Source organism: Salmo salar, chromosome 02, assembly GCF_965601325.2.
Source record: "Salmo salar chromosome 02, fSalSal1, whole genome shotgun sequence".
Taxonomy (NCBI): Eukaryota; Metazoa; Chordata; class Actinopteri; order Salmoniformes; family Salmonidae; genus Salmo; species Salmo salar.
Genome location: NC_138292.1, coordinates 23,940,345 through 23,966,546, shown reverse-complemented (window position 1 = coordinate 23,966,546; position 26,202 = coordinate 23,940,345). Strand labels below are relative to the sequence as shown.

The following is a 26,202-nucleotide window of genomic DNA, read 5'->3' as shown; positions in this document are numbered from 1 at the left end:
TGTAGTCTAGATTATAATGTAGATTATATATTATATTGTCAAACAGTAACTGTAGTGTATTGATATTATAGTTTGTCCCTTTAGGGCACCTGTAACACACACCCCTCTGCCTACATACGTTGGAATGCTTGAAATGTTTTGTCCTGTGAAACGCATTAAACAATGCCCACGTTAGTTTCTACTCCTGTCTCATGTCCTGTCCTTATATTAGTTGTATAAGTAATACAGTGTGCTATACAGCAAAACTGTCGATGAGGAAGAAACGTTCGCACGTTTGTGATCATTAGCTTCAGTAGAAAGTCTGAGTTTAATTCGTTTTTTTTGCTGTTGAAAGATGCAAAGAAACTAGCTAGTTGAGTGATGCTAGCTAGCTTCTGATGTCAAAGCAAGAAGAGCCTCGAGGGATAGGAAGAGTTTCGCTGAGGGAGAAAGTGAAGTCACTGATTGAAAAAAAGAGGGTCAGGGAGTAAGGGACCGTCTGAAAAGTGTGAGAAAGAATAAACTGAAAATGTCTGCGTTGGTTGGAAATATAGGAACATTTGATGAATCTGTGGAACAATGGAGTTCTTTCACAGAATGTTTTGAGTACTTTGTGTTGTCAAATGGAATTAAAAGCAGAAGTAGTTGTGCCAACATTTTTGACTGTTAACCTGTTATGGCTAGGGGGCAGTATTTTCACGGCTGGATAAAAAAACGTACCCGATTAAATCTGGTTACTACTCCTGCCCAGTAACTAGAATATGCATATAATTATTGGCTTTGGATAGAAAACACTCCAAAGTTTCTAAAACTGTTTGAATGGTGTCTGTGAGTATAACAGAACTCAAATGGCAGGTCAAAACCTGAGAGATTCCTTTACAGGAAGTGGCCTGTCTGACCATTTCTTGAACTTCTTTGCCATCTCTATCTTTTACAAAGGATCTCTGCTCTAACGTGACACTTCCTACGTCTTCCATGGGCGCTCAGAGACCGGGAAAAACCTGAATGTCGTCATCCCAGCCCCAGGCTGAAACAAATTATCACCTTTCTCAAGTGGCCGATCAAGGGACTGTGGGCTTAGGCGCGTGCCCTGGCCGCCCCCGTCTTTGTGATTTTTCCTCTGTTTGCCGAAAATGAGATTCCCGGTCTGAATATTATCGCTTTTTTACGAGATAAATTGCATAAAAATTGATTTTAAACAGCGGTTGATATGCTTCGAAGTACGGTAATGGAATATTTAGAATTTTTTTGTCACGAATTGCGCCATGCGCACGACCCTGATTTACCATTTCGGATAGTTTCTGGAACGCATGAACAAAACGCCGCTATTCGGATATAACGATGGATTATTTGGGACCAAACCAACATTTGTTATTGAAGTAGCAGTCCTGGGAGTGCATTCTGACGAAGACAACAAAGGTAATAACATTTTTGTTATAGTAAATCTGACTTTGGTGAAGGCTAAACTTGCCGGGTGTCTAAATAGCTAGCCCGTGATGGCTGGGCTATGTACTTAGAATATTGCAAAATGTGCTTTCACCAAAAAGCTATTTTAAAATCGGACATATCGAGTGCATAGAGGAGTTCTGTATCTATAATTCTTAAAATAATTGTTATGCTTTTTGTGAACGTTTATCGTGAGTAATTTAGTACATTGTTAGTAAATTCGCCGGAAGTTTGCGGGGGGTATGCTAGTTCTGAACGTCACATGCTAATGTCAAAAGCTGTTTTTTGATATAAATATGAACTTGATTGAACAAAACATGCATGTATTGTATAACATAATGTCCTAGGGTTGTCATCTGATGAAGATCATCAAAGGTTAGTGCTGCATTTAGCTGTGGTTTGGGTTTATGTGACATTATATGCTAGCTTGAAAAATGGGTGTCTGATTATTTCTGGCTGGGTACTCTGCTGACATAATCTAATGTTTTGCTTTCGCTGTAAAGCCTTTTTGAAATCGGACAGTGTGGTTAGATAAAGGAGAGTCTTGTCTTTAAAATGCTGTGAAATAGTCATATGTTTGAAAAATTTAAGTTTTTGTATTTTTGAGGAATTTGTAATTCGCGCCACGCCTATCATTGGATATTGGAGCAGGTGTTCCGCTAGCGGAACGTCTAGATGTAAGAGGTTAAGGGAGAAAAAATATTCAATCTACTCAGCAGTCTAGTAACGCCTGATAAACCTGGTGATAAATCATATGATGAAATTGCGGCTACCTTAATGTAGCATGTATAATGAATAATTAAAGTACCAATTGACAGGCACATAAGGTCTAGTAGAGGCCCGGGACAAAATGTGTGTGTGTGTGTTTTAGTGGGCCTAAGATAACAACAAGTAGACTGTGCTGGACCCTGCAGCTGAGGAACTTGGAGTAACTTAGAGGATAAAGGGAGTGTATTTGGGAGAGTATTTGCACGGCCGGATAAAAAAACGTACCCGATTTAAACTGGTTACTACTCTTGCCCAGAAATGAGAATATGCATATAATTAGTAGATTTGGATAGAAAACACTCTAAAGTTTCTAAAACTGTTTGAATGGTGTTTGTGAGTATAACAGAACTCATATGGCAGGCCAAAACCTGAGAAGATTCCATACAGGAAGTGCCCTGTCTGACAATTTGTTGTCCTTCTGTTGCATCTCTATCAAAAATACAGCATCTCTGCTATAACGTGACATTTTCTAAGGCTTCCATTGGCTCTCAGAAGGCGCCAGAAAGTGTAATGGGGTGTCTGCTGTCTCTGGGCGAAGAACAGCAGGAGAATTTGTGAGTGGTCAGCCTGGGGACAGTGACACTGGAGATGCGCGTTCATGAGAATTCTCAAATTTTTTCTTTCAGCCTTTGAATGAATACAACGTCGCCCAGTTGGAATATTATCGCTATTTTATGAGAAAAATAGCATAAAAATTGATTTTAACCTCTCTGGGCTAGGTGGCACCAAATCGTCCCACCTACGTAACAGCCAGTTGAATCCTGTGGCGCGATTTTCAAATACCTTAGAAATGCTATTACTTCAATTTCTCAAACATATGACTATTTTACACCTATTTAAAGACAAGACTCTCGTTAATCTAACCACACTGTCCGATTTCAAAAAGCCTTTACAACGAAAGCAAAACATTAGATTATGTCAGCAGAGTACCCAGCCAGAAATAATCAGACACCCATTTTTCAAGCTAGCATATAATGTCACAAAAACCCAGAAGACAGCTAAATGCAGCACTAACCTTTGATGATCTTCATCAGATGACACACCTAGGACATTATGTTATACAATACATGCATGTTTTGTTCAATCAAGTTCATATTTATATCAAAAACCAGCTTTTTACATTAGCATGTGACGTTCAGAACTAGCATACCCCCCCCGCAAACTTCCGGGGAATTTACTAACAATTTACTAAATTACTCACGATAAACGTTCACAAAAAGCATAACAATTATTTTAAGAATTATAGACACAGAACTCCTCTATGCACTCGATATGTCCGATTTTAAAATAGCTTTTTGGTGAAAGCACATTTTGCAATATTCTAAGTACATAGTCCAGCCATCACGGGCTAGCTATTTAGACACCCAGCAAGTTTAGCCTTCACCAAAATCAGATTTACTATTACAAAAGTTTGATTACCTTTGATGTTCTTCGTCAGAATGCACTCCCAGGACTTCTACTTCAATAAGAAATGTTGGTTTGGTCAAAAATAATCCATCGTTATATCCAAACAGCGGCGTTTTGTTCGTGCGTTCTAGACACTATCCGAAATGGTAAATCAGGGTTACGAGCATGGCGCATTTCGTGACAAAAAATGTCTAAATATTCCATTATCGTACTTCGAAGCATGTCAACCGCTGTTTAAAATCAATTTTATGCAATTTATCTCGTAAAAAAGCGATAATATTCCGACCGGGAATCTGCGTTTCGGTAAATAGAGGGAAAAAAAGAAAGACGGGGGCGACCAGTGCACGCGCCTAAGCCCATTGTCCCCTGAGCGGCCACTTGACAAAGGCGATAATGTGTTTCAGCCTGGGGCTGGAATGACGACATTCAGCTTTTTCCCGGGCTCTGAGAGCCTATGGGAGCCGTGGGAAGTGTCACGTTACCGCAGAGATCCTTTGTTTTGGAAAGAGATGTCAAAGAAAGCCAATAAATGGTCAGACAGGCCACTTCCTGTAAAGGAATCTCTCAGGTTTTTGCCTGCCATATGAGTTCTGTTATACTCACAGACACCATTCAAACAGTTTTAGAAACTTTAGGGTGTTTTCTATCCATATCTAATAAGTATATGCATATTCTAGTTACTGGGTAGGAGTAGTAACCAGATTAAATCGGGTACGTTTTTTATCCGGCGGTGTAAATACTGCCCCCTAGCCCTAAGAGGTTAAACAGCGTTTGACATGCTTCGAAGTACGGTAATGGAATATTTTGCATTTTTTTCTCACAAAATGCGATCGCGCGTCACCCTTCGGATAGTGATCTGAACGCAAGAACAAAACAGAGCAATTTGAATATAATTATGGATTATTTGGAACCAAAACAACATTTGTTGTTGAAGTAGAAGTCCTGGGAGTGCATTCTGATGAAGAACAGCAAAGGTAATCCAATTTTTCTAATAGTAATTCTGAGTTTAGGTTGTCCCAAACTTGGTGGGTGTCAAAATAGCTAGCCGTGATGGCCGGGCTATCTACTCAGAATATTGCAAAATGTGCTTTCGCCGAAAAGCTATTTTAAAATCTGACACCCCGATTGCATAAAGGAGTTCTGTATCTATAATTCTTAAAATAATTGTTATGTATTTTGTGAACGTTTATCGTGAGTAATTTAGTAAATTCACCGGAAGTTTGCGGTGGGTATGCTAGTTCTGAACATCACATGCTAATGTAAAAAGCTAATTTTTGATATAAATGTGAACTGGATTGAACAAAACATGCATGTATTGTATAACATAATGTCCTAGGAGTGTCATCTGATGAAGATCATCAAAGGTTAGTGCTGCATTTAGCTGTCATTTAGGTTTTTGTGACATATATGCTTGCTTTGAAAATGGCTGTGTGATTATTTTGGCAGGGTACTCTCCTGACATAATCTAATGTTTTGCTTTCGCTGTAAAGCCTTTTTGAAATCGGACAATGTGGTTAGATTAACGAGAGTCTTGTCTTTAAAATGGTGTAAAATAGTAATATGTTTGAGAAATTGAAGTTATAGCATTTTTGAGGTATTTGTATTTCGCGCCACGCGATTCCACTGGCTGTTGACTAGGGTGGGACGCAAGTTAAGTACTAATTAACAATGGATTATTGATTCATTTACCTTTATTAGATAATTCTCTTATCAGAAACCAAGTCACCAAGCAGAGGAATGTTGGTGCAGAAGTTGTGGCTAAAAGGGTCACATTGAACGTGCATGTAAAAACAAAAAGACACAATCAAACAAAAATACTGAAAAGCGACTTCATGAAGTACAAAAAGAAAGTGCATAAAATGGAGCACACAGATGAACAAAGTGACCCTGTCTGAAGGGGAAGAATCTTTGCATGTTTTGTCCATTTCAGACAATGACCACGGGCACTGGGTGACACCGCTACCGGATGGAAAAGTAATACGGATGCAAGTGGACACTGGAGCAGCCATATCTTTGCTGTCTGAGGCTGTATACAAGGAGAAACTACATCACCTCACACCACAGCCCACAAAGATGATGCTGAGAACATGCGGTGAGATTGTTCCAGTGAGAGGAAGTGTGATTGTTACAGTGGAGCTCAACAATTAGAAGGTAAAGCTACCACTCTACATTGTGAAAGGCAACCATCCAGCCTTGCTAGGACACACATGGCTGGAAAAGATCAAACTAAACTGGCAGGAAATTCACATGGTTGCAAAAGAGGACACAAACCTACAAGGCATATTGAGGAAATACGCGGATGTGTTCAAAGGACAATTTGGCAGCATGAAGGACATAACATGAAGGACATAACAGAAACCAGACAGCAAGCAAAAAGCTTCAAAGTTAGACCTGTCCCATATGCCATAAAACCAAAAAGTTTAAACTCAGCTAAACAGACTAGTCGAGAGGGGAGTGTTGGATCCAGTGAATGTTAGTGAATGGGCTACACCCGTTGTTCCAGTCATAAAAAAATATAGATCACTCAGACTCTGTGGTGATATCAAAGTCACCATTAACCCAGTCTTGACTGCTGAAAAATATCCACTACACCTCATTGACAACCTCTTTTCTGGTGTAGTTGGAGGACAGAAATTCAGTAAGAGACTTATGTCAGGCCTATCTTCAGATGCATGTGGATCAAGAGTCACAAGAACTGTTGACCATAGTGCCTCACAAAGGACTGTACAGGTGTCGGAGGCTTCCTTTCAGAATCACCTCAGCTCCGCCTTGTTTCAGAGAGCTATGGACCAGATACTGAGCGGGCTCACTGGGGTCCAATGTTACCTCAATGATCTACTCATCACCGGCAAAGACGAGCAGGAGCCCCTGAGAAACCTGAATGTTACACTGCAGAGACCATATTTATATGTATATATTCTTATTCCATCCCTTTACTTAGATTTGTGTGTATTAGCTAGTTGTTGTGGAATTGTTAGATTACTTGTTAGATATTACTGCACTGTCGGGAACTAGAAGCACAAGTTTTTCGCCACACTCACAATAACATCTAACCATGTGTATGTGACCAATAACATTTTTATTTTATTTGGAGGAGTACGGTCTGAGGGTCCGGAAGGCCTTCTGTTGAGTACCTGGGCCACGTCATCAAGAGTTCGGGGCTTCACAAGGCTCCATCAAAGGTGAATTCTGTCGCAATAGCTCCATTCACACAGAAAGTGAGCCAACTGAGATCATTCATTGGACTACTGACGTCTACGCGAAGTTTGTGCCGGACCGAGCTAATATGTTAAAGCCACTGCACAAACTTTTGAACAAAACCAAATAGTGGAAGTGGACAGACAGATGTGAGGAGGCCTTCAAGAAAGTGAAAACAGCCTTAGCTCAGTCAGAGGCCCTAACCCACTTCAACCCGACTTGCCATTACTGTTGGCATGTGATGCATCGCCTTATGCCATTGGTGCTGTTGTTTCACACATCATGCCACCAGGTAAAGAAAGGCCAATTGCTTTCCCATCACGGACCTTAAGTGAGAAGTTAAGAAATTTCATCAGTTTCCATTTGGCCGACGATTCACACTGCTGAAGGACCATAGACCCCTCACCTCCATCTTTGGTCCTAACACCGGCATTACGTCGCTCGCAGCCAGCCGCATGCAGCGATGGGCATTACTGTTATTTGCTCACCAGTACGATATCAAGTACAGAAGTACTGAGCAGCACTGCAATGCAGACGGCCTCTCAAGACTTCCCTTACCTGTCGCACACACTGAGCACTCCCAGGCAGAGATCTTCTACTTCAAGGAAGTGACAAATGCCCCAGTTACGTCTGTCCAAGTGAAAAAGTTCACCCACACTGATCCAGTGATGTCTGAGGTTGTGTCCATTGCCAATCGTGGGAAAGGAGGAGAGCTGTCGGACAGCCTAAAACCTTACCTAGTGAGGAGAAACGAGCTCACAGTTCAGTCTGGATGCATGCTATGGGGCTGTCGAGTCATCATACCGCCGCCACTGAGAAGGCAGGTGCTTGAAGAACTCCATTCAGGGCACTGTGGCATGGTGCGAATGAAGGAGATTGCACGCAGCTACTTTTGGAGGCCAGGTTTGGACACAGCTATCGAAGACAAGGCCAAGTCATGTTCTGCATGTCAAAAGATGAGGAACATGCCTCAGCTAGTGCCACTACACCCATGGGACTTCCCAGAGGAGCCTTGGCAGCGAGTCCACATAAACTATGCAGGCCCACTGGAGGATCGTATGTTCTTAGTGGTAGTTGACACACACAGCAAATGGCCCGAGGTCACATTTATGAAGAGCACCTCAGCGGAGAGAACCATCGAAACGCTACGGTCAATCTCCAGTCGCTTTGGATTGCCAACGCAACTCGTTAGCGATAATGGCCCCTAACTGGTGTCCGAAGAGTTTCAGTCATTCATGGAAGCAAATGGAATTCAGCACATGAAGTCAGCGCCATATCACCCTGCAACGAACGGCCTTACTGAAAGATTTGTCCAGAAGATGAAGTAAGCTTCAAAATCATCACAAGGGAATGGGTCCTTCAATAGGCGCCTAAACACCTTCCTGTTGACCTACAGAAACACCCCCATGCTAAAACCAAAGTGGCACCCATGATGAAAAGACAGCTTCACACGCGACTCGACCTCCTGAGACCTCCAAAGACTAAACAGGTTGTACAGACACAACAGAGAGGACAGGTGGAGAAACCGAGCAAAGCAAAATACAATATTCAGTGCATGGCTTCAGTAACACACATTTTCATCAACACAGCAGAATGGAGCACCTAAAAATACCTGTAAGTGTAATTTAGAAGCGCTCAAAGGTGGCATTAATAACACATAGATTTGGAACCAGCAGGACCTAACTGTTCAATATCTCAATTTTTTTGTTGTTGCAACAAAGCAGTTATCATAACTTGAGGGCCAAGTAGGCCATCACAAGCTGATCATGACTATCTTCATTCTGAGTGGTACTGAGTGTGTCTATTCTAAAATGTACCTAACACACCTTTATTTCATCAAAGATGCTGACATTAATACAAATAATTGTGCTCTAGGCAGGTAACAGATTTGGCCTTGTTCACCAACATCATACACTAGTGATACGCAAAACATATAAATAACATAATTGGAAGTGGGAAGAGATGGACAGAAATAATTGTTCACACTGATTGATATGGTTGGATTTGAGAAACACCTACTATGCAAAAGCAAGGACAAACACCTGTGTGTTTTACTTCAAAACCATTTACTAAAATGTGATATCAGCGTTATGGTATAGTAGAATGGTATATGTATGGCTGTGAAATGTTTCTGCAGTCCAGCCTTACAATTAAGTACGTACACTGATGATGTGAAACCTAAAGCTAGAACATGGAAGGGAAAGTATTGACTGATAAAAGTAGAATACAAAACATCTTACCATACACTTCCAGTTTGGTGTTTTCATCCACTGATACTGCTTCAGATGTTACAATGGTCACTGTGTATTGTCCACTGTCAGTCAGAACAAGATTCATGAGCTCCACGGATCCTGACAATCTGTCCAGATTGATTCTGTCTCTGTATCCATCTTCAGGCTTGAAAGTGTCAGAAATGCTGATATAGTTGAACATAGCTGTACTATTAACTCTCATTTGTAATGTTAGAAATGGCTGGTCTGATGCTCTGTTAAATGTCACATTCCCTCCAACCTTCCCAAGTAGGAGCCCGTCTGGTAACACACCTGCTCCATAACAAGACCCTAGGGAGGCAAGAACAGGTTTGAGTAACAATATGTGTCGACTTTACTGTACTAGACAAGTGATCCTGTCTCTGTATGTCGGATGAATTATGTCAATTCACACATGGCCACGGATGTCAATGATATGGCTGGATAAGAGATACAAATGCCACCTAACCATACCTATCTTTAAATTGGCCAAATCAACCCCTCTTGTAATAGTAAATTCAAACGAATGAGAAAACGATCACAGCAGCATTTGCCTAAGTTTATATCAGCATCCTTATTTTTCATTTTGGGTCGAAAAGTAAAGTTGTACATTAAGTTGCTCCTATTTCTCTAACTACACAGTAATAACTAGTAACATCATAGTAGTTACATAGGAATTTCTATGTAGGCCGATTTACATGGTAATAGAGTTTAGCGGTATTGGTTATAAGACAATTGGAACCAGGAGTGTGTAATTACAAATCCACTTGCTGAAGGTTATTCAAAATGTCTAATTACTAGTGATCTATTTTATGTTACGGGGTGATTCTCTGGATGTCACTTTCCAATAAGTAAAAAACCATACCTTCTGCACGTGCTACTTTATGGTGAAAGGCCTGTTGTACAAGTCTTTGTCTGCTGTAACTATAAACGACAAGATCGACAGGCGTTCTTTTTTTTTTAGCTTTTCATGCTACGATAGGGCAGCATATACAGTACCAGTCAAAAGTTTGGACACACCTACTCATTCAAGATTTTTCTTTATTTTACTATTTTATACATTATAGAATAATAGTGAAGACATCAAAACTATGAAATAACACATATGGAATCCTGTAGTAACCAAGAAAGGGTTAAACAAATCAAAATATATTTTAGATTCTTCAAAGTAGTCACCCTTTGCCTTCACAACAACTTTGCACACTCTTGGCATTCTCTCAACCACCTTCATGAGGTAGTCACCTGGAATGCATTTCAATTAACAGCTGTGCCTTGCTAAAAGTTAATTTGTGGAATTTCTTTGATTCTTAATACATTTGAGTCAATCAGTTGTGTTGTAACAAGGTAGGGTTGGTATACAGAAGATAGCCCTATTTGGTAAAATACCAGGTCCATATTATGGTAAGAACAGCTCAAATAAGCAAAGAGAAATGACAGTCCATCATTACTTTAAGACATGAAGTTCAGTCAATGGGGAACATTTCAAAAACGTTGAAAGTTTCTTCAAGTGCAGTCGCAAAAACCATCAAGCGCTATGATGAATCTAGCTCTCATGAGGACCGCCACAGGAAAGGAAGACCCAGAGTTACATCAGTTGCAGAGGATAAGGTTGCTGAAATATCAGGGCGGCAAATTCAAAAACAACAAAATGTCATAATTCAACTTTCTCAAACATACAACTATTTTACACCATTTTAAAGCTACACTTCTCCTTGATGTAACCACATTGTCCGATTTCAAAAAGGCTTTACAGCGAAAGCAAAACATTAGATTATGTTAGGAGAGTACATAGACAAAAATAACCACAAAGCCATTTTCCAAGCAAGGAGAGGCGTCACAAAAACCAGAAATACAGCTAAAAAGAATCACTAACCTTTGATGATCTTCATCAGATGGCACTGATAGGACTTCATGTTACACAATACATGTATGTTGTGCTCGATAAAGTTCATATTTATATCCAAAACCCATTTTACATTGGCGTGTAATGTTCAGAAATGTTTTGAATCCCAAAACTTCCGGTGAATGAGCACATCAATATACAGAAATACTCATCATAAACATTGATAAAATATTAAACTGTTATTCAAAGAATTATAGATACCTCTCCTTAATGCAACCGCTGTGTCAGATTTCAAAAAAACTTTCAGTGAAAGCACACTTTACAATAATCTGAGTTCGACGCTCAGACAAGAAACCAAACCCGCCATTTTGTGGTGTCAACAAAACTCAGAAATAACATTATAAATATTCACTTACCTTTGATGATCTTCATCAGAATGCACTCCCAGGAATCCCAGTTCCCCAATAAATGTTCATTTGTTTCGATAAAGTCAACTCTGACATGGTGCTGTTCGTTGATGGTTCTGCTTATATAGATCAAAGCACAGGGAAGAAACATGTAGGATTTCTGTAGTAGATGTGGCAGGTGATATTGAGGTCCACCTACCAGACCATTTATCAGCGTAACAGACAGATTTATTAGCTCTGACCACAGCTTGTGAATTGGGGGAAGGGAAGGCCCTTACTTTCTACTCAGATGCAGCATATGCTAGTGGGATTTGGAAGGCTAATACCATAGGCACACCTATTAAAAACATACCTTATGTTGAACAGTTGTTTGAAGCTATGCGAAAACCTAACACATTGGGTATTGTTAAGGTTGAGGCACACACAGGTTGGTGTGATTGTGCTTGAATTGGTAACAGCATAGCGGATGAGGCGGCCAAGATGACTGTTTCCCATTGTCACACACATGCATTTTATTTTTTGTCGTTTGTGTCAACTGAAACTACTGATCTCGAGAAAAAGCAGCAGGCTGATATTCTCAATCACCAAGTGTAGAGGGAGAGAGGGTGTGCTCTCTGTCCTAGGTCTGGCTTATGGCTACATCTTTGTCTGGCATGCCCTGTTTACCATCAACCATGATCTTTAATATTTGCTGATTGGCTCATGGATTGAGCCATTCGTCAAAGGGGGGATTTAGGAGGAGGAGGAGAAGAATTAGGAGGAGAAGATTTCGTCCCAATGGTTTTGCCAAAATTTGATTGAGCATGTAAAAAATTTTACAATTTAAAAAACAGTTAAATTATTGTTGCGTGACATGTTTGTTATATAACATAGATAAGGGAACTCCACTGAAAGCAGAGAAGTTCCCCACTCCAAAAGGACCTTTTGTCCACCTAGCTATGGATTTCATAGACATGGTAGAGCGAAAAGAAAGAAAAAGATACTGCCTGGTGATAATTGACAGGTTTACCAGGTGGGTGGAACCATCCCACAACCAACTGTTATGCGCGAACAGTTGCAAAATTGCTAGTTAGGGAAATTATACTCCGGTTTGGAGTGCCTGAGGTTTGTCTGCAGACAATGGGACCCATCTCATAGAAAATGTCTCATAGAAAATGAGTAACGGGAGTTACAGAGAGGGCTAATTAAATGATCAAAGGGGGATTGTAAAAGCCTGCCATTCCACAAAAATGAGCTGGGTGGAATGCTTGCCCTTGTCCTCATGAAAATGAGCAGCAGCCTTAACAAAAGTATTGGGTGTACACCTTATGAGATGTTAACAAGACGACCAATGAACACCCCAGGGGTGAGACCTATGACTGACCGACAGATAGACATAACTAAGACATAGTGTGACCATTTTGAGTACATGAAGGAACTAACTTCTGTTGTAAGTTTTCTCCACTCTCACACTAGGAAAGCAGCAAAACCAATCCCAGAGTTCCAGATGGCACCATCTCTCCCATTCCAGGCTTCTCCCAGGTTGGCAACCATCCTGCTTAGAGGACAAAGAGAAGGAAAGAGGCTGAGACCCACCGATGAGGAGGGGCCAGAGGAGAAAAGGGGGAGACCACTGCCAGAGGGCTGAGACCAAAGGCCAGAAAAACCAACAGAAGGTTCAGCCACAGAACCTGAAGAGTCATCAGATGTCGAGGACACCATCATACACACACACTATGGTTGTGAAACAAGAAAATCACAACCATGGAAACACACATCTGTTGCTCTCCAAATCCTACTCGTTCCCTTTGTGCATGGGGATGTGGAGAATAATAAATGGATGAAGGCAGTGACATACTGCATCCTGATGTTGGTCACTAGAGGGAAGGAAGCAGCATGGGAAGGTGGATTATACAATAGGACAACAGGTAATAGTCCAGATGCAGCTAAAGAATTTGAGGGTGGATCCATTGAGACTAAATGGCCAAGGTGGACGAAGGTTCCTAGCGTACAACCAGGTAACATTTCCCAGCTGATTAAATGCATAGGACCTCCAAAAGTACAATGGAGGGAGTATCTGACGGGTAGTAGATGATGTGTTGACAGGATTAAAAACCCACAATAACTCCCCCTGTTTGTATCTGCAACTCAGGGAATGTGGATTTAGGAAACACCACCACACAGGCCTAAAAACGGATACCAGTAGTTTTGATGTACTGGATGGGCAACAATTGATAACTAGGGTAAATATGGCAAACATACGCAAAGGCATGGGGACACCTCCGGATCATCTCTGGATCTGTGGGGGTAATGGCTACATTTTCCTCCCCATGGGATGGAAAGGGTGTTGTTATCTAGGGAAAACTGAACTGGCAGCAGCAACATTACCTGCTTCTGAGCTGCTGAACAGTTCTTTGCAAATTAGTTTCAGATCGAATGGCAGAGCTAAAAGAGCATAGGCTCAAAATAATGAGGCTTATGGACATGTGCTGTCTCAGGTAGAGATGGCAGCCCTAGTAATCTTTCCAGGTCCAGGAGTTGTAGTAAAGGGAAAGGGGATTAACAATTTGACATACTCCATGCAGGCCCTTACTAATTTGATAGTACAGGGTTTTACTCAGTTGTCACTAAATGTGCAGAATTGGTAGGCAGTAGTGACCAGAGACAAAATGGCACATATTGGCTAAAGACAGAGGGGCCTACAGGTCTTTGGAATAGACGATGAGGAATACTGTGTCATGTTGCTTCCTGACTCCTCTGACAACATGACAGCTATTATTAATGACCTGGCTAAATTAGGTTGTACTCTGGGAAAAGCTGACAACACCATCTTTGACCAAATTGGACACTGGTTTAAGGGTGTATTTTCACGTGATGGGAAAGGTAATGATATTCCTGGCTGCCATGATTGTTCCACTTCTGGTAGGACTATTGTGCTTTGCTGTTGCTTTCTGTATAATAAAGTGCTTGGCTCAAAAGACTGTTGAACATTTGGGGATTTGAGGTGGTCACAAGAAGGGAGCAAACTTACTTCATGTGGTAGAAGAAAGGAGGAGGAATGGGAGTATAGACAGACTCACCCCACCCCCACCAGAATTCCAGGAACCTCAGGAGTTGTTTCTCCCTTTAGCAGGCCATCCCTGGGATCAAATTGATCCGAGGGATTGGCGAAATCTGTTTGATTTCAGAGGAGAATGTTATGATTGATGGTGTGAGACTCTGGGTGAGTCTCAAAGGGGGGAATGATGGGTTCATGATAGGGGCTGCACCAAATGTTTGATGTATTATAATAATTGATAATGCTTATGTTGTATTAATAGAAGGGGAGGGGCTATGGGACCCCCCCTCCTCCACATTTCTAGGGTCCTAGACTACAGATTAACAATATATATTCATTATAAGGTTTAGAATTGTTCCACAGTCTTTTCTAAGACTCAGAAAAATGGAACCAACACTATTCATAAGAAGCATTGCCTAATGTGAACCATGCCTCAAACTAAAGAGATCTCAGAAGACCTAAGATTAAGAATTGTTGACTTGCGTAAAGCTGGAAAGGTTACAAAAGTATCTCTGAAAGCCTGGATGTTCATCAGTCCACGATAAGACAAGTTGTCTATAAATGTAAAAAGTTCAACACTGTTGTTAGATTGGCTGTCCTGCAAAGATTACTGCAAGAGCACAGAGCAGAATGCTCAATGAGGTTAAGAAGAATCCTAGAGTGTCAGCTAGACTTACATAAATCTCTGGAACATGCTAAAATCTCTGTTAACGAGTTTACAATATGTAAAACACTAAACAAGAATGGTGTTCATGGGAGGACACCACATGAAGAAGCCACTGCTGTCAAAAAAAAACATTGCTACATGTATGAAGTTCACAACAAGGGACTTGGATGTTCCACAGCTCTACTAGCAAAATATTTTTTGGAAGGAACACACAACACTATGTGTGGAAAAAAAGGCACAGCACACCAACATCAAAACCTCATCCCCACTGTAAAGTATGGTGGAGGGAGCACCATGGTTTGGGGCTGCTTGGCTGCCTCAGGACCTGGACAGTTTGCTATCATCGACAGAAAAATTAATTAGCAAGTTTATCAAGACATTTTGCAGGAGAATGTATGGCTATTGAATGTACGCCAATTGAAGCTCAACAGAAGTTGGGTGAACAACAACCCAAAACACAGAAGTAAATCAACAACAGAATGGCTTCAACAGAAGAAAATACACCTTCTAGAGTGGCCCAGTCAGAGTCCTGACCTCAACCCGATTTGAGATGCTGTGACATGACCTCAAGAGAGCGGTTCACAACAGACATCCCAAGAATATTGCTGAACTGAAACAGTTTTGTAAAGAGGAATGGTCCAAAATTCCTCCTGACCGTTGTGCAGGTCTGATCCGCAACTACAGAAAACATTTGGTTGAGGTTATTGCTGTCAAATGAAGGTCAACCAGTTACTAAATCTAGGGGTTCACATACTTTTTCCACCCTGCACTGTGAATGTTTACATGGTGTGTTCAATAAAGACATGAAAACGTATCATAGTTAGTGTGTTATTAGTTGAAGCAGACTGTGTTTGTCTATTGTTGTGACTTAAATGAAGATCAGATCACATTTTATGACCAATTTATGCAGAAATCCAGGTAATTCCAAAGGGTTAACATACTTTTTCTTTCCCCTGTACATTAACCTGAGTTATATGCAGCCCCTTCCTTGTCAAGTTAAGATAAATAGAACAAGTATTTGTTATAGTTGAAGTTGTCATGATACACTACAACACACAAACTCAGATTTGAATATTGGATTAAAATAGCCAGGGAGTTACTCTAGAGTCCCGATACAGTTGCGCCTTGATGTAAAGTTAATTCACCACCAAGGAGACTTGTTTATTCAGGCAACGCTTTCTTTTCATGATGGGATACAGTTTTTTTCTCCTTTCATTGATCTCTGTGGGGAAGTGATCATTCATTTCAAAATCAGTGTTTCTGCGTTATCTGCCTCCGCTCTTCACCATTTCCTTTTGCTTAAAATGTTCTAAACATGCAATAATAGCCCGTGGCCTATTCCCAGAGGACTTACCCATTCTATTGACTCTGGAGAAAGTGACATTACGCACGACATCTGTGGGCAGATTCAGTTGAGTTGACATAAAGTCTCGGACAGTGTCCTCACAGCTTCTGCTGTTATCATTCTCCAGTATTCCTGAAAATATGAGATTGTCCCGCATAGAACGACACTGTACATCAAGCAAGGTTCTCCCTTTGCACCACCTCCACCTTGCCATGAATATAGTCTACAGTACGTTTGAGCACCTTGTTCTCTTTCCTTGGATCATCACTCTGAAAAGGTCTCAATTCTAAGCTGGCACATAATGCATTGATGTCATTTCAGGAAATATTTTTGTTTTGTTTTTGACACATATTTAACCCCTTTTTGGGTAGACACAAAACTACTGTACCTTCATACTTCCATAATTTTTTTAAAACAAGTACCAGTTACCTTCAGATGAGTCCTGTGACACTTGTGAGGGTCGTAGAGCAAAATGGAGAACACCATCTTCTTCATGAGAACCTCCCCTTTCCACAGTCGGGTCACCTTCGTTTGTAGCTCAAAAGGTTCAGATGCTACAAACAGCATTTTGGCAAATCGACGGTACCGACTCCAGACGAGCCTTCATTTGTGGGTGCTCATAGAGCAAAGCGAAGAACAACATCTTGTCATGAGAATCTCCCCTTTCTATAATTGTTTTTAGGGCAACACATTCGGACGCTAAATACATTTTTGTGAGAAGACGATTTTCGAGATGTCTTGTTACAAGTCTTGTTACCAGGTCCTAGTCTTTAAGACCATATCAACCCTGGGACTACCTGGATTTTTGTTTATACTGGCCCTGTATAGTTACCAGGCCTCAGTGTCCGGTGTGGTGTGAAGTCAAGAGCTCTACTGGTCGGCTACAAAGTAGCAACCTAGCGGTGCCATAAGGTCTTCCCTAGAAAGCCTATGTAAATTTGATCGCCAGAAAGCCAAACCCCCAAAATATGTTAGTTCGTTTATTCGTTTAAAATGAGTTTATTATGATCAGGTTCGTTTCCCACTGTGAATTATTTAAAAGTTGGCTACACATTGAGAAATTGAATTAAATAGTGATCCATTCCAACTACTACATTTGTCATCAAACTTGCTGACAAACACCATTTAAGGGCCAGCAGGCCATGAGGAGGCACCATAGACATTGAGGTTGACTGTCTCAGGCAGGATGAAAATGACTACATCGACCATAATCCTTTGCCAGTTATGGACACTATCAAATCAATTCAAATCAATTTTATTTACATAGCCCTTCTTACATCAGCTGATATCTCAAAGTGCTGTACAGAAACCCAGCCTAAAACCCCAAACAGCAAGCAATGCAGGTGTAACGATCGTCGTGCAGGAAGGAAGAAGTGGACCAAGGCGCAGCTGGGAGCGAACACATGTTATTTATTACAGACTGAAATAACACGGTGAAAACAGAGAATAAACGTATCGCTACTGCTCCAACAAAAAGAGACAACAACCCACAAACATCGTGGGGGGAAAAGGAACTTAAATATGATTCCCCAATCAGAGGCAACTAGCGACAGCTGTCTCTGATTGGGAATCGACAGAACCCAACATAGAAATACGCCCCAAAGCAAGGCTATACCAAAAACATAGAAAATAAACTATAGAAATGCCACACCCTGACCAAAATAGAAGAGTTCACCTGGTCAGGGCGTGACAGTACCCCCCCCTCCAACGGTGCGTACTCCCGGCGCACCAACCTAAAGTCTATTAGGGGGGGGACCCGGGTGGGCGCCTCACCCTCGGTGGAGGCTCTGGCCCCGGGCGTGTTTCTCCCCCTGCCTCCACCCTAGCCCTACCCCTCTGGCCCGGACTGGACCACGGTGGAGCGGCATGCTCAGGCTCCGGAGCGGAGCCGCCGACCGGAACAGGACTGGTCACCGGTGGACCGGACACAGGCCGTGCCGTGGGCCTGGTGCGGGGAACAGGGACGGGCCGGACAGGACCGGGGACACGCACCACCAACCTGGTGCGGGGAGCAGGGACGGGCCGGACTGGCCTGGGGACACGCACCACCAACCTGGTGCGGGGAGCAGGGACGGGCCGGACTGGACTGGGGACACGCACCACCGGCTTGGTGCGGGGAGCCGGGATGGGCCGGACAGGACTGTGGACACGCACCACTAACCTGGTGCGGGGAGTAGGGACGGGCCGGACAGGACTGGGGACACGCACCACTAACCTGGTGCGGGGAGCAGGGACGGGCCGGACTGGACTGGGGACACACACCACTGGCTTGGTGCGGGGAGCAGGGACGGGCCGGACTGGACTGGGGCCACGCACCACCGGCTTGGTGCGGGGAGCCGGGATGGGCCGGACAGGACTGTGGACACGCACCACTAACCTGGTGCGGGGAGCAGGGACGGGCCGGACAGGACTGGGGACACGCACCACTAACCTGGTGCGGGGAGCAGGGATGGGCCGGACAGGACTGGGGACACGCACCACTAACCTGGTGCGGGGAGCAGGGACGGGCCGGACTGGACTGTGACCGCACACCGGCGACACAGTGCGCATAAGCGGCGCCGGATATCCTGGACCGAGGAGGCGCACTGGAGGTCTGAAGTGCACAGCTGACATCACCCGTTCGGGCTCAACACCCACCTTAGCCTGGCAAGTGTGGCGCGCTGGCACAGTGCGCGTCCTCGGCGCAGGATACATCGGACCGAGAAGGGGCACCGGAGGCCAGGAGCGCTGAGCCGGCACAACACGTCCTCGCTGAACACTCCCCCTAGCCCGGCAAATGTGGGGCGCTGGCACAGAGCGCACTGGGCTGTGCAAGCGCACTGGCGATACCGTGCGCACCTCTTCCTCCACGCTGTCCCTACGCCACATCTCTGCCTCCTCCTTCGCCGTTATCCCCCACGAGAGCAGTGGTCTGGGCTCTTCCTCTGCCCTTCCGGACCACCCCATTAGCCCCCCGAAAAAAAATTCTTGGGGGTGTCTTCCGGGCCTCCTCGACCGCCGCCTGCGACTCCTTCCACCGGCTGGCATCACCTCCTCGACCTGGGAATCCTTCCGCCAGGGTCCTTTCCCCGACATGATCTCCTCCCAGGTCCAGAACTCCTTTCCCTCGCGAGCCCATCTCTCGCGTTCCTTTTCCTCCCGCTGCTTGGTCCTGGTAGGGTGGGTTGTTCTGTAACGATCGTCGTGCAGGACTGCTCCAACAAAAAGAGACAACAACCCACAAACATCGTGGGGGGAAAAGGAACTTAAATATGATTCCCCAATCAGAGGCAACTAGCGACAGCTGTCTCTGATTGGGAATCGACAGAACCCAACATAGAAATACGCCCCAAAGCAAGGCTATACCAAAAACATAGAAAATAAACTATAGAAATGCCACACCCTGACCAAAATAGAAGAGTTCACCTGGTCAGGGCGTGACAGCAGGCGTAGAAGCACTATCACCATGATCATTCAGCAACATGGCATGCTTCAAAATCAAGTACTTCCGGCTTCATGCACCATCAGGAATTTTCTATAGGAATACGTGGATGATGTCAGTGCTATCACTATCTACTGGTTTTAATGTCTATGGTAGTTATATGTAACAATGTCACATTTTGGTTGGAATTATTAACGTGGTTATTCACAGATGACTTTCAAACATGTAATTACAAAACATAATATATCATAAGTCCTTAAACATGTGGAAAAACCTTGAGCAAGTGGATTTGTAATTACACAGTCCTTGTTCCAATGTGTGTAGTTACATAGTATTAGGGGCAACTTAATGTACAGTGTTACCAAAGAAGAACATACAAGAAAGGTTGATCTAACATTTATTTGCACACTAGGGAGAAGAAAAATAACTATGAAGGTAAAATAATAACTGAAAGCTAAACACTTCTCTTGCACCTCTCGCCACTCTGCAATTAACATCTCTGTTTGACCTCAGTGTGTCTGTGTCTGTTGAGAATGCAACGTAAAGTCTTACCTAAAAGTACTGCCATGGTGAGAGAAACTACTGTAGCTGCTTCCATATCGCCAGATGTAACAAGTGTTGTTGATTCCGATTGAATATGTCCAAACAATTAATAAGGGTATTCAGTCATCCCAGACTCTGTGCTTTGTGATTTAAAATATTAAATACAATTTTGATAAATTGTATTCACAAGTGAGACTGCAGAACAAGTGAACAAACTACTAAACTCCTATGACACTTCAACAAGGAAGTTGTGTGGGATTTTCCCTGTCATACAGTGTTGCCCTCTACTGGTATAACACTATGCTGATTAAATATTTAACAATACTGGACTTTGGTGTTGAGGTGTTAATTAAAGCAAACAATTTGATAATCCATCATTGTTATACACAACTTTCAAATCCTGAATTTGAGAGTGATTACTTCCCCAGACCCACCAAACAGTGTCAGGTTCAGACTGTTGAAATAGAAGATTGTACCTTTAGATAGAAAAAACGTCAGTTTCAGACACTTCCTCCGTTGGAGTGACTACATATCCTATAACTAAACACCACCATCAGGAGTAAATATTGTTCTATTTATTCTTAATTGACGACGGCCATTGCCTCCTGACAGATTTCTCCCTCCAATTTCTATGCTATAATGGTTCCATTAATTAATATATTCTGTTGACTGTGACATGTTATACAGTACTAGTCAAAACTTTGGACACATCTACTCATTCAAGGGTTGTTCTTAATTTGTACTATTTTCTACATTGTAGAATTGGACTGCAGATTGAAGGAAAAGAAGCCAACAAGTGCTCAGCATATGTGGGAACTCCTTCAAGACTGTTGGAAAAGTATTCCAGGTGATGCTGGTTGAGAGAATGCCAAGAGTGTGCAAAGCTGTCATCAAGGTAAAGGATGGCTACTTTGAGAATCTCAAATATAAAATACATTTTGGTTTGTTAAACACTTTTTTGGTTACTACATGATTCCATATGTGTTATTTCATAGTTTCGATGTCTTCACTATTATTCTAAAATGTAGAAAATAGTAAAAATAAAGAGAACCCCTGGAATGAGTACGTGTGTCCAAACTTTTGACTGGTACTGTACAAAAATATCAGGTGTCATACAAAGTTGAAGAGATATCAATGCCATATGGTACATTTGTGAAAATGTAAGAATATTGAAAATGTTTACATTTTCAAATAAAGGTAACTCTCTAAAAGTGATCGAAAGCTGAACAATTTATTTATGTCCATTGCACTTTTCTCTGCTTTCTCTTTCTTTAGATAAATTGCCCAGCTTAAAAGAGGCAAACTATAGTTTCAACATCCATTTCTGGACTTATATATGAATTATATGTAACTAGTGATTCTTGAAGAATATAACTTAGAAATGCCTCATGAGATTAGTTCAACTGTCATCCCCCATCAGAACCCAAAAGCTTGCTTTACTCCAATGTTTATAAACAAAGTAAATGTAAACAAACACTATATAGCCTCAAAACTTGCTTAACACTATACTTTTGACATCATGGATGGTCAGACCTTGCATCCATTCATGAATTTGAGACTGGTTGATTTTTCCACCCACATACCTCAGCTTTTTAGGGCATAGATTACGCTTTGATATTGTTTCAAATGCTGATTGCCCCTTTAAGTCTCTCCATTGAGTATTGCAATGGTGAGAGAAATTACTGCAGCGTCTTCCGTCTCTTCTGATGTTTTAAATGTCGGTGATTGACTGAAGGTCATTCTCCACAAATAAGTGTAGAAGACAAGACAGGAAGATATGAGGAAAAATATTACATGTATTCATGAGTTACATCACTGCACAGGAACAAATGACCAAACTTCCCTATTTGTAGCACAAACCCCACTTCCACTAACACTAATAAGGAAGCTGTGTGTTTTTTTCTTCTTCACTGAGCCTTTTAACAATGTTGCCCTCTATTGCTTTGCAGGCTTTGACTGATAAAGATAGTGGACTTTTTAAATGAAGCACAATTTAAAATCATTTGAGATTATATACTGTTGAAGTTGGAAGTTTACATTCACCTTAGCCACTGACATTCCTGTCTTGCAGGAAATCACGCACAGAACGAGCAGTATGGCTGTTGGCATTGTCATGCTGGAGGGTCATGTCAGGATGAGCCTGCAGGATGGGTACCACATGAGGGAGGAGGATGTATTCCCTGTAAAGCACAGCGTTGAGATTGCCTGCTATCAAGCTCAGTCCGATGATGCTGTGACACACCGCCCCAGACCATGACGGACCCTCCACCTCCAAATCGATCCCGCTCCAGAGTACAGGCCTCGGTTTAACGCTCATTCCTTCGACAATTAACGTGAATCTGACCATCACCCCTGGTGAGACAAAGCCGCGACTCGTCAGTGAAGAGCACTTTTTGCCAGTCCTGTCTGGTCCAGCGACGGTGGGGATGTGCCCATAGGAGACATTGTTGCCGGTGATGTCTGGTGAGGACTTGCCTTACAACAGGTCTACAAGCCCTCAGTCCAGCCTCTCTAAGCCTATTGCGGACAGTCTGAGCACTGATGGAGGGATTGTCCGTTCCTGGTGTATCTCGGGCAGTTGTTTTTGCCATCTTTTACCTGTCCCGCAAGTGTGATGTTCGGATGTAGCGATCCTGTGCAGGTGTTGTTACACATGGTCTGCCACTGTGAGGATGATCAGCTGTCCGTCCTGCCTGTAGAGCTGTCTTAGGCGTCTCACAGAACGGACATTGCAACTTATTGTCCTGGCCACATCTGCAGTCCTCATGCCTCCTTGCAGAATGCCTAAGGCACGTTCACACAGATGAGCCTAAGACAGATGAGCCTCTTTAGTGTCCTAAGTTTTCATAACTGTGAACTTAATTGCCTACCGTCTGTAAGCTGTTAGTGTCTTAACGACCGTTCCACAGGTGCATGTTCATTAATTGTTTATGGGTCATTGAACAATCATGGGAAACAGTGTTTAAACCCTTTACAATGAAGATCTGTGAAGTTATTTGGATTTTTCGAATTATCTTTGAAAGACAGGGTCCTGAAAAAGGGACGTTTATTTTTTTTGTGTGTAACTTCAAACTGATTACCAACTAACAAACACATGGCTACCTCTCATTGGAACTGGTGCTATCTGTTTTACAGATGGACCTGATGGTATGGAAATCAAGGGTCCAACTGAAATAGAAGTAGGACAGAAGTTTACATTGACCTGCTCTGCTGACTCCAACCCCCCTGCTAGTTACACCTGGATGCACAATGAGACAGAGATACCAGGACATTCACCTGAGTTCACTAAAGAGAAGAGTGAATACTCTGACAGTGGGAATTACACCTGTACAGCAACAATTGATGTCATTGCAATTAAAACATCTGTGGTCCATAAACTGTCAGTAAAAGGTAAAGTTAGTAGAAGTTTTAAAGACAATATGAACATAGTTAGTAGATAATTATGGATCTCCAACTTGCATCACATACAGTTGGCTATTTGGCTACAGGTATGTAAATATGTAACCTGCATAGTGATATATATTTCGATATCTGCTGCTGATATGCTGTGTGAGAATGTTCCATTTAGAAAACTTGATGCAAGATGATTCATTTGTATTAGTTTAGCATTTCATGCCTTTAGTTGTGTTTGTTGTTTTGTCATTGTCACCTAGATGCACTGTAATGTGCAGTACTGCTTGTTCACTGTGTGTAGCCTTTCTCTCAGCTCTGTATGGCTGTCTCTCTGGTCTCTGCAGCGGAGGGCTCTCTAACTCCAGGTCTGTCTGCTGGTGCCATTGCTGGGATTGTGATTGGAGTATTGCTGGTTGTGGGAGTGGCAGTTGGTGTGGCAGTCTACTTCATGAAGAAAAAAGGGTGTGTAAAAAAAACAACATTTTGTTGTAAGATCACTTTTCATTCTGAAATGAGACAGTTTGAAATCAGATTATTTTATTTAGTGATAAATAAAGAATGACGTTATATATCAACTTTTTGCATGAAAAGGTTTTATAGTGGAATCCATTTCACTGAAGTATATCACTTACTGTCTCCCACACCAACAGCCTGAATTGTGGGTCTGTGAATTCTTACTATCTGTCCCACATATCCTTGCTCTGTATGGCATCTTTGGCTTAAATTGATTGAGTTAGCTTTGAAATAGCTTTCATAGCTCAATGCTGATTTTTCAGACAACCAAATACTTAAAGTTCTTTAAGATACAGGACAGTAAACCAATGAAGTCTCGTTTGTTTGTTGCTCAATTCTCTGTAGTATCACCCACCTGTAAATCAGTTGGTCTATTGCATAAAGCATTTGGTAACTAACCTAGGGGCCGAATCTGAGGTGGATAGTGAGGAACATTTTTGAAACAGAGTATAACAGTAATATACATGCGCATTGAAAAACAACACAGGCCCAATAGTATCTGAAAGAGAATCAGTTCTAAATGACACTGCAATTTTCTATGTGGTTAATGGTTTACTAGTCACAACCCACAGAGGGAAATCACAACTGTATTCAGTTTAAAAAGTATTAGCTTTGTGACATATCTCCCTGACCTTTGACCCTCAGGTTTATGTGTCTCTCTGACCAATAACTGAAACTAAAAAAGATTCCTAACAAACTTTAACTCATGGAACTTATAAGGTTAGAGGCCATGGAGAGAGATTTCTAAAGTTGGGTAGTCAATTATGAATTCCTAAGTTGTCACCATTTGTTTAGAGACCATTTACTGTGATAGAGCCCTATCATAAGTTGTCTCTGTGTTTTAACTCCAAGGTATGGCTTTTCAAGTAACCAAACACACAATTCTGGAATCAGATATGCAATCATGAGTTATAATAAGAGAGGGTTTCAAAATAAATAGTAATAAACAATGTGTGAAGGCTGTGGAAATGTCAATTGAAGGGCAGTTGACCATTTCCTATAAGTCATTATAAACGGATAACAACCAAAGTATTGTGCCGCCGCGTGAAGAGGAGATATATAGAGTATACTGTAGTTAACAGTAAAATGAGTTTATAATCATATTGACCCTCCCTGTATTTGGCTGGCAGGGCTGTTTGTCAGTGGTTGTTATGAACAAATATAATTGTACAGAATTTGTTGGCAGTTCATAACGCACTTGTCTCATCTAAATTGGGCCTAAATGTGTCTCTGCAAATAACAATAATAATTTCCCCAAAATACTGACTGTTTCCTAACTTACATTAGTTTCTTCAAGAAGGAATCCTCCATTGAAATGAGTGTTGGCAACAGTAAGTATGAGCTCTGTGTCTCACATACATTCATTGATTTAGTAAATAATGTATATGCCCACTTAATGACCTTCTGATCTCCATCCACTTCTGCTCTGTCTACTACCACTAGTAGTAAATGGATCTCCATATGTCTACACACACAACGTTGTTTCCACATCATTTCAATTAAATTACGTTGAACCAACATGGAATATATGTTGAATTGACGTCTGTGCCCAGTTGGTCTGTTCCCAGCTCTCTAAATACTTAATCTCCTCTGTCTACGTGGGCAAGCAATTTCTCGGGTCCTGTTCACCATAACTTTCTACACAGACACACAAAATATAAACTAACGATAACCTACTAATGTGAAGCTTCATGCCTGTAATCTAAGGCAATACTTTCAATGAAGGTGTGTGTATAGACAATCAAAGTTGATCGCTGCTTCAGGATTGTGAAGCCTATATACTGTAAACTACAGTCCCATCTCTAACTGCTGTTTGTGTGTCATCTCAGCAGGTAAAAGCTCTGCTAATGGACGGGGACCAGGAGGAAACCAGGTACTATGAACTGTCATGTCATGCATTTAACTTTCATGTATTTCTGTTTTCCTAGCTTCCATAGTACATTTGTTTATCTGAAATGGATGCAGGCTAATATGTAATATCAGTGT

The 26,202-nt window shown here is 42.0% G+C and overlaps 2 protein-coding genes across 3 annotated transcripts in view; one reads left to right on the top strand and one right to left on the bottom strand.

The window, feature by feature from the left end:
- Window positions 1–20,599, bottom strand: part of LOC123728689 (cell adhesion molecule CEACAM5) — a 107,157-nt gene extending 86,558 nt beyond the window's left edge. The window contains exons 1-2 of one of the 2 annotated variants that reach the window (XM_082961092.1): window positions 20,320–20,580; window positions 9,039–9,359 (exon numbers count right to left, since the gene is read on the bottom strand). In XM_082961092.1, the coding sequence (XP_082817218.1) occupies window positions 9,039–9,359; window positions 20,320–20,365 (367 nt within the window). In that variant the 5' untranslated portion in view covers window positions 20,366–20,580. Of the gene's footprint in view, window positions 1–9,038; window positions 9,360–17,736; window positions 19,538–20,319 lie in introns of those variants that run through there. The other variant, XM_082961095.1, reaches the window with a different exon arrangement.
- A 2,827-nt stretch (window positions 20,600–23,426) lies between these two features.
- LOC123728686 (uncharacterized) lies at window positions 23,427–26,113 on the top strand. The gene is made up of 4 exons (XM_045700654.1): window positions 23,427–23,700; window positions 24,048–24,165; window positions 25,504–25,547; window positions 26,046–26,113. Exons 1-4 carry the CDS (start codon window positions 23,460–23,462, stop codon window positions 26,096–26,098), a joined length of 456 nt encoding a protein of 151 aa, XP_045556610.1. The 5' UTR covers window positions 23,427–23,459; the 3' UTR covers window positions 26,099–26,113.
- The last annotated feature ends 89 nt before the right edge of the window (window positions 26,114–26,202 follow it).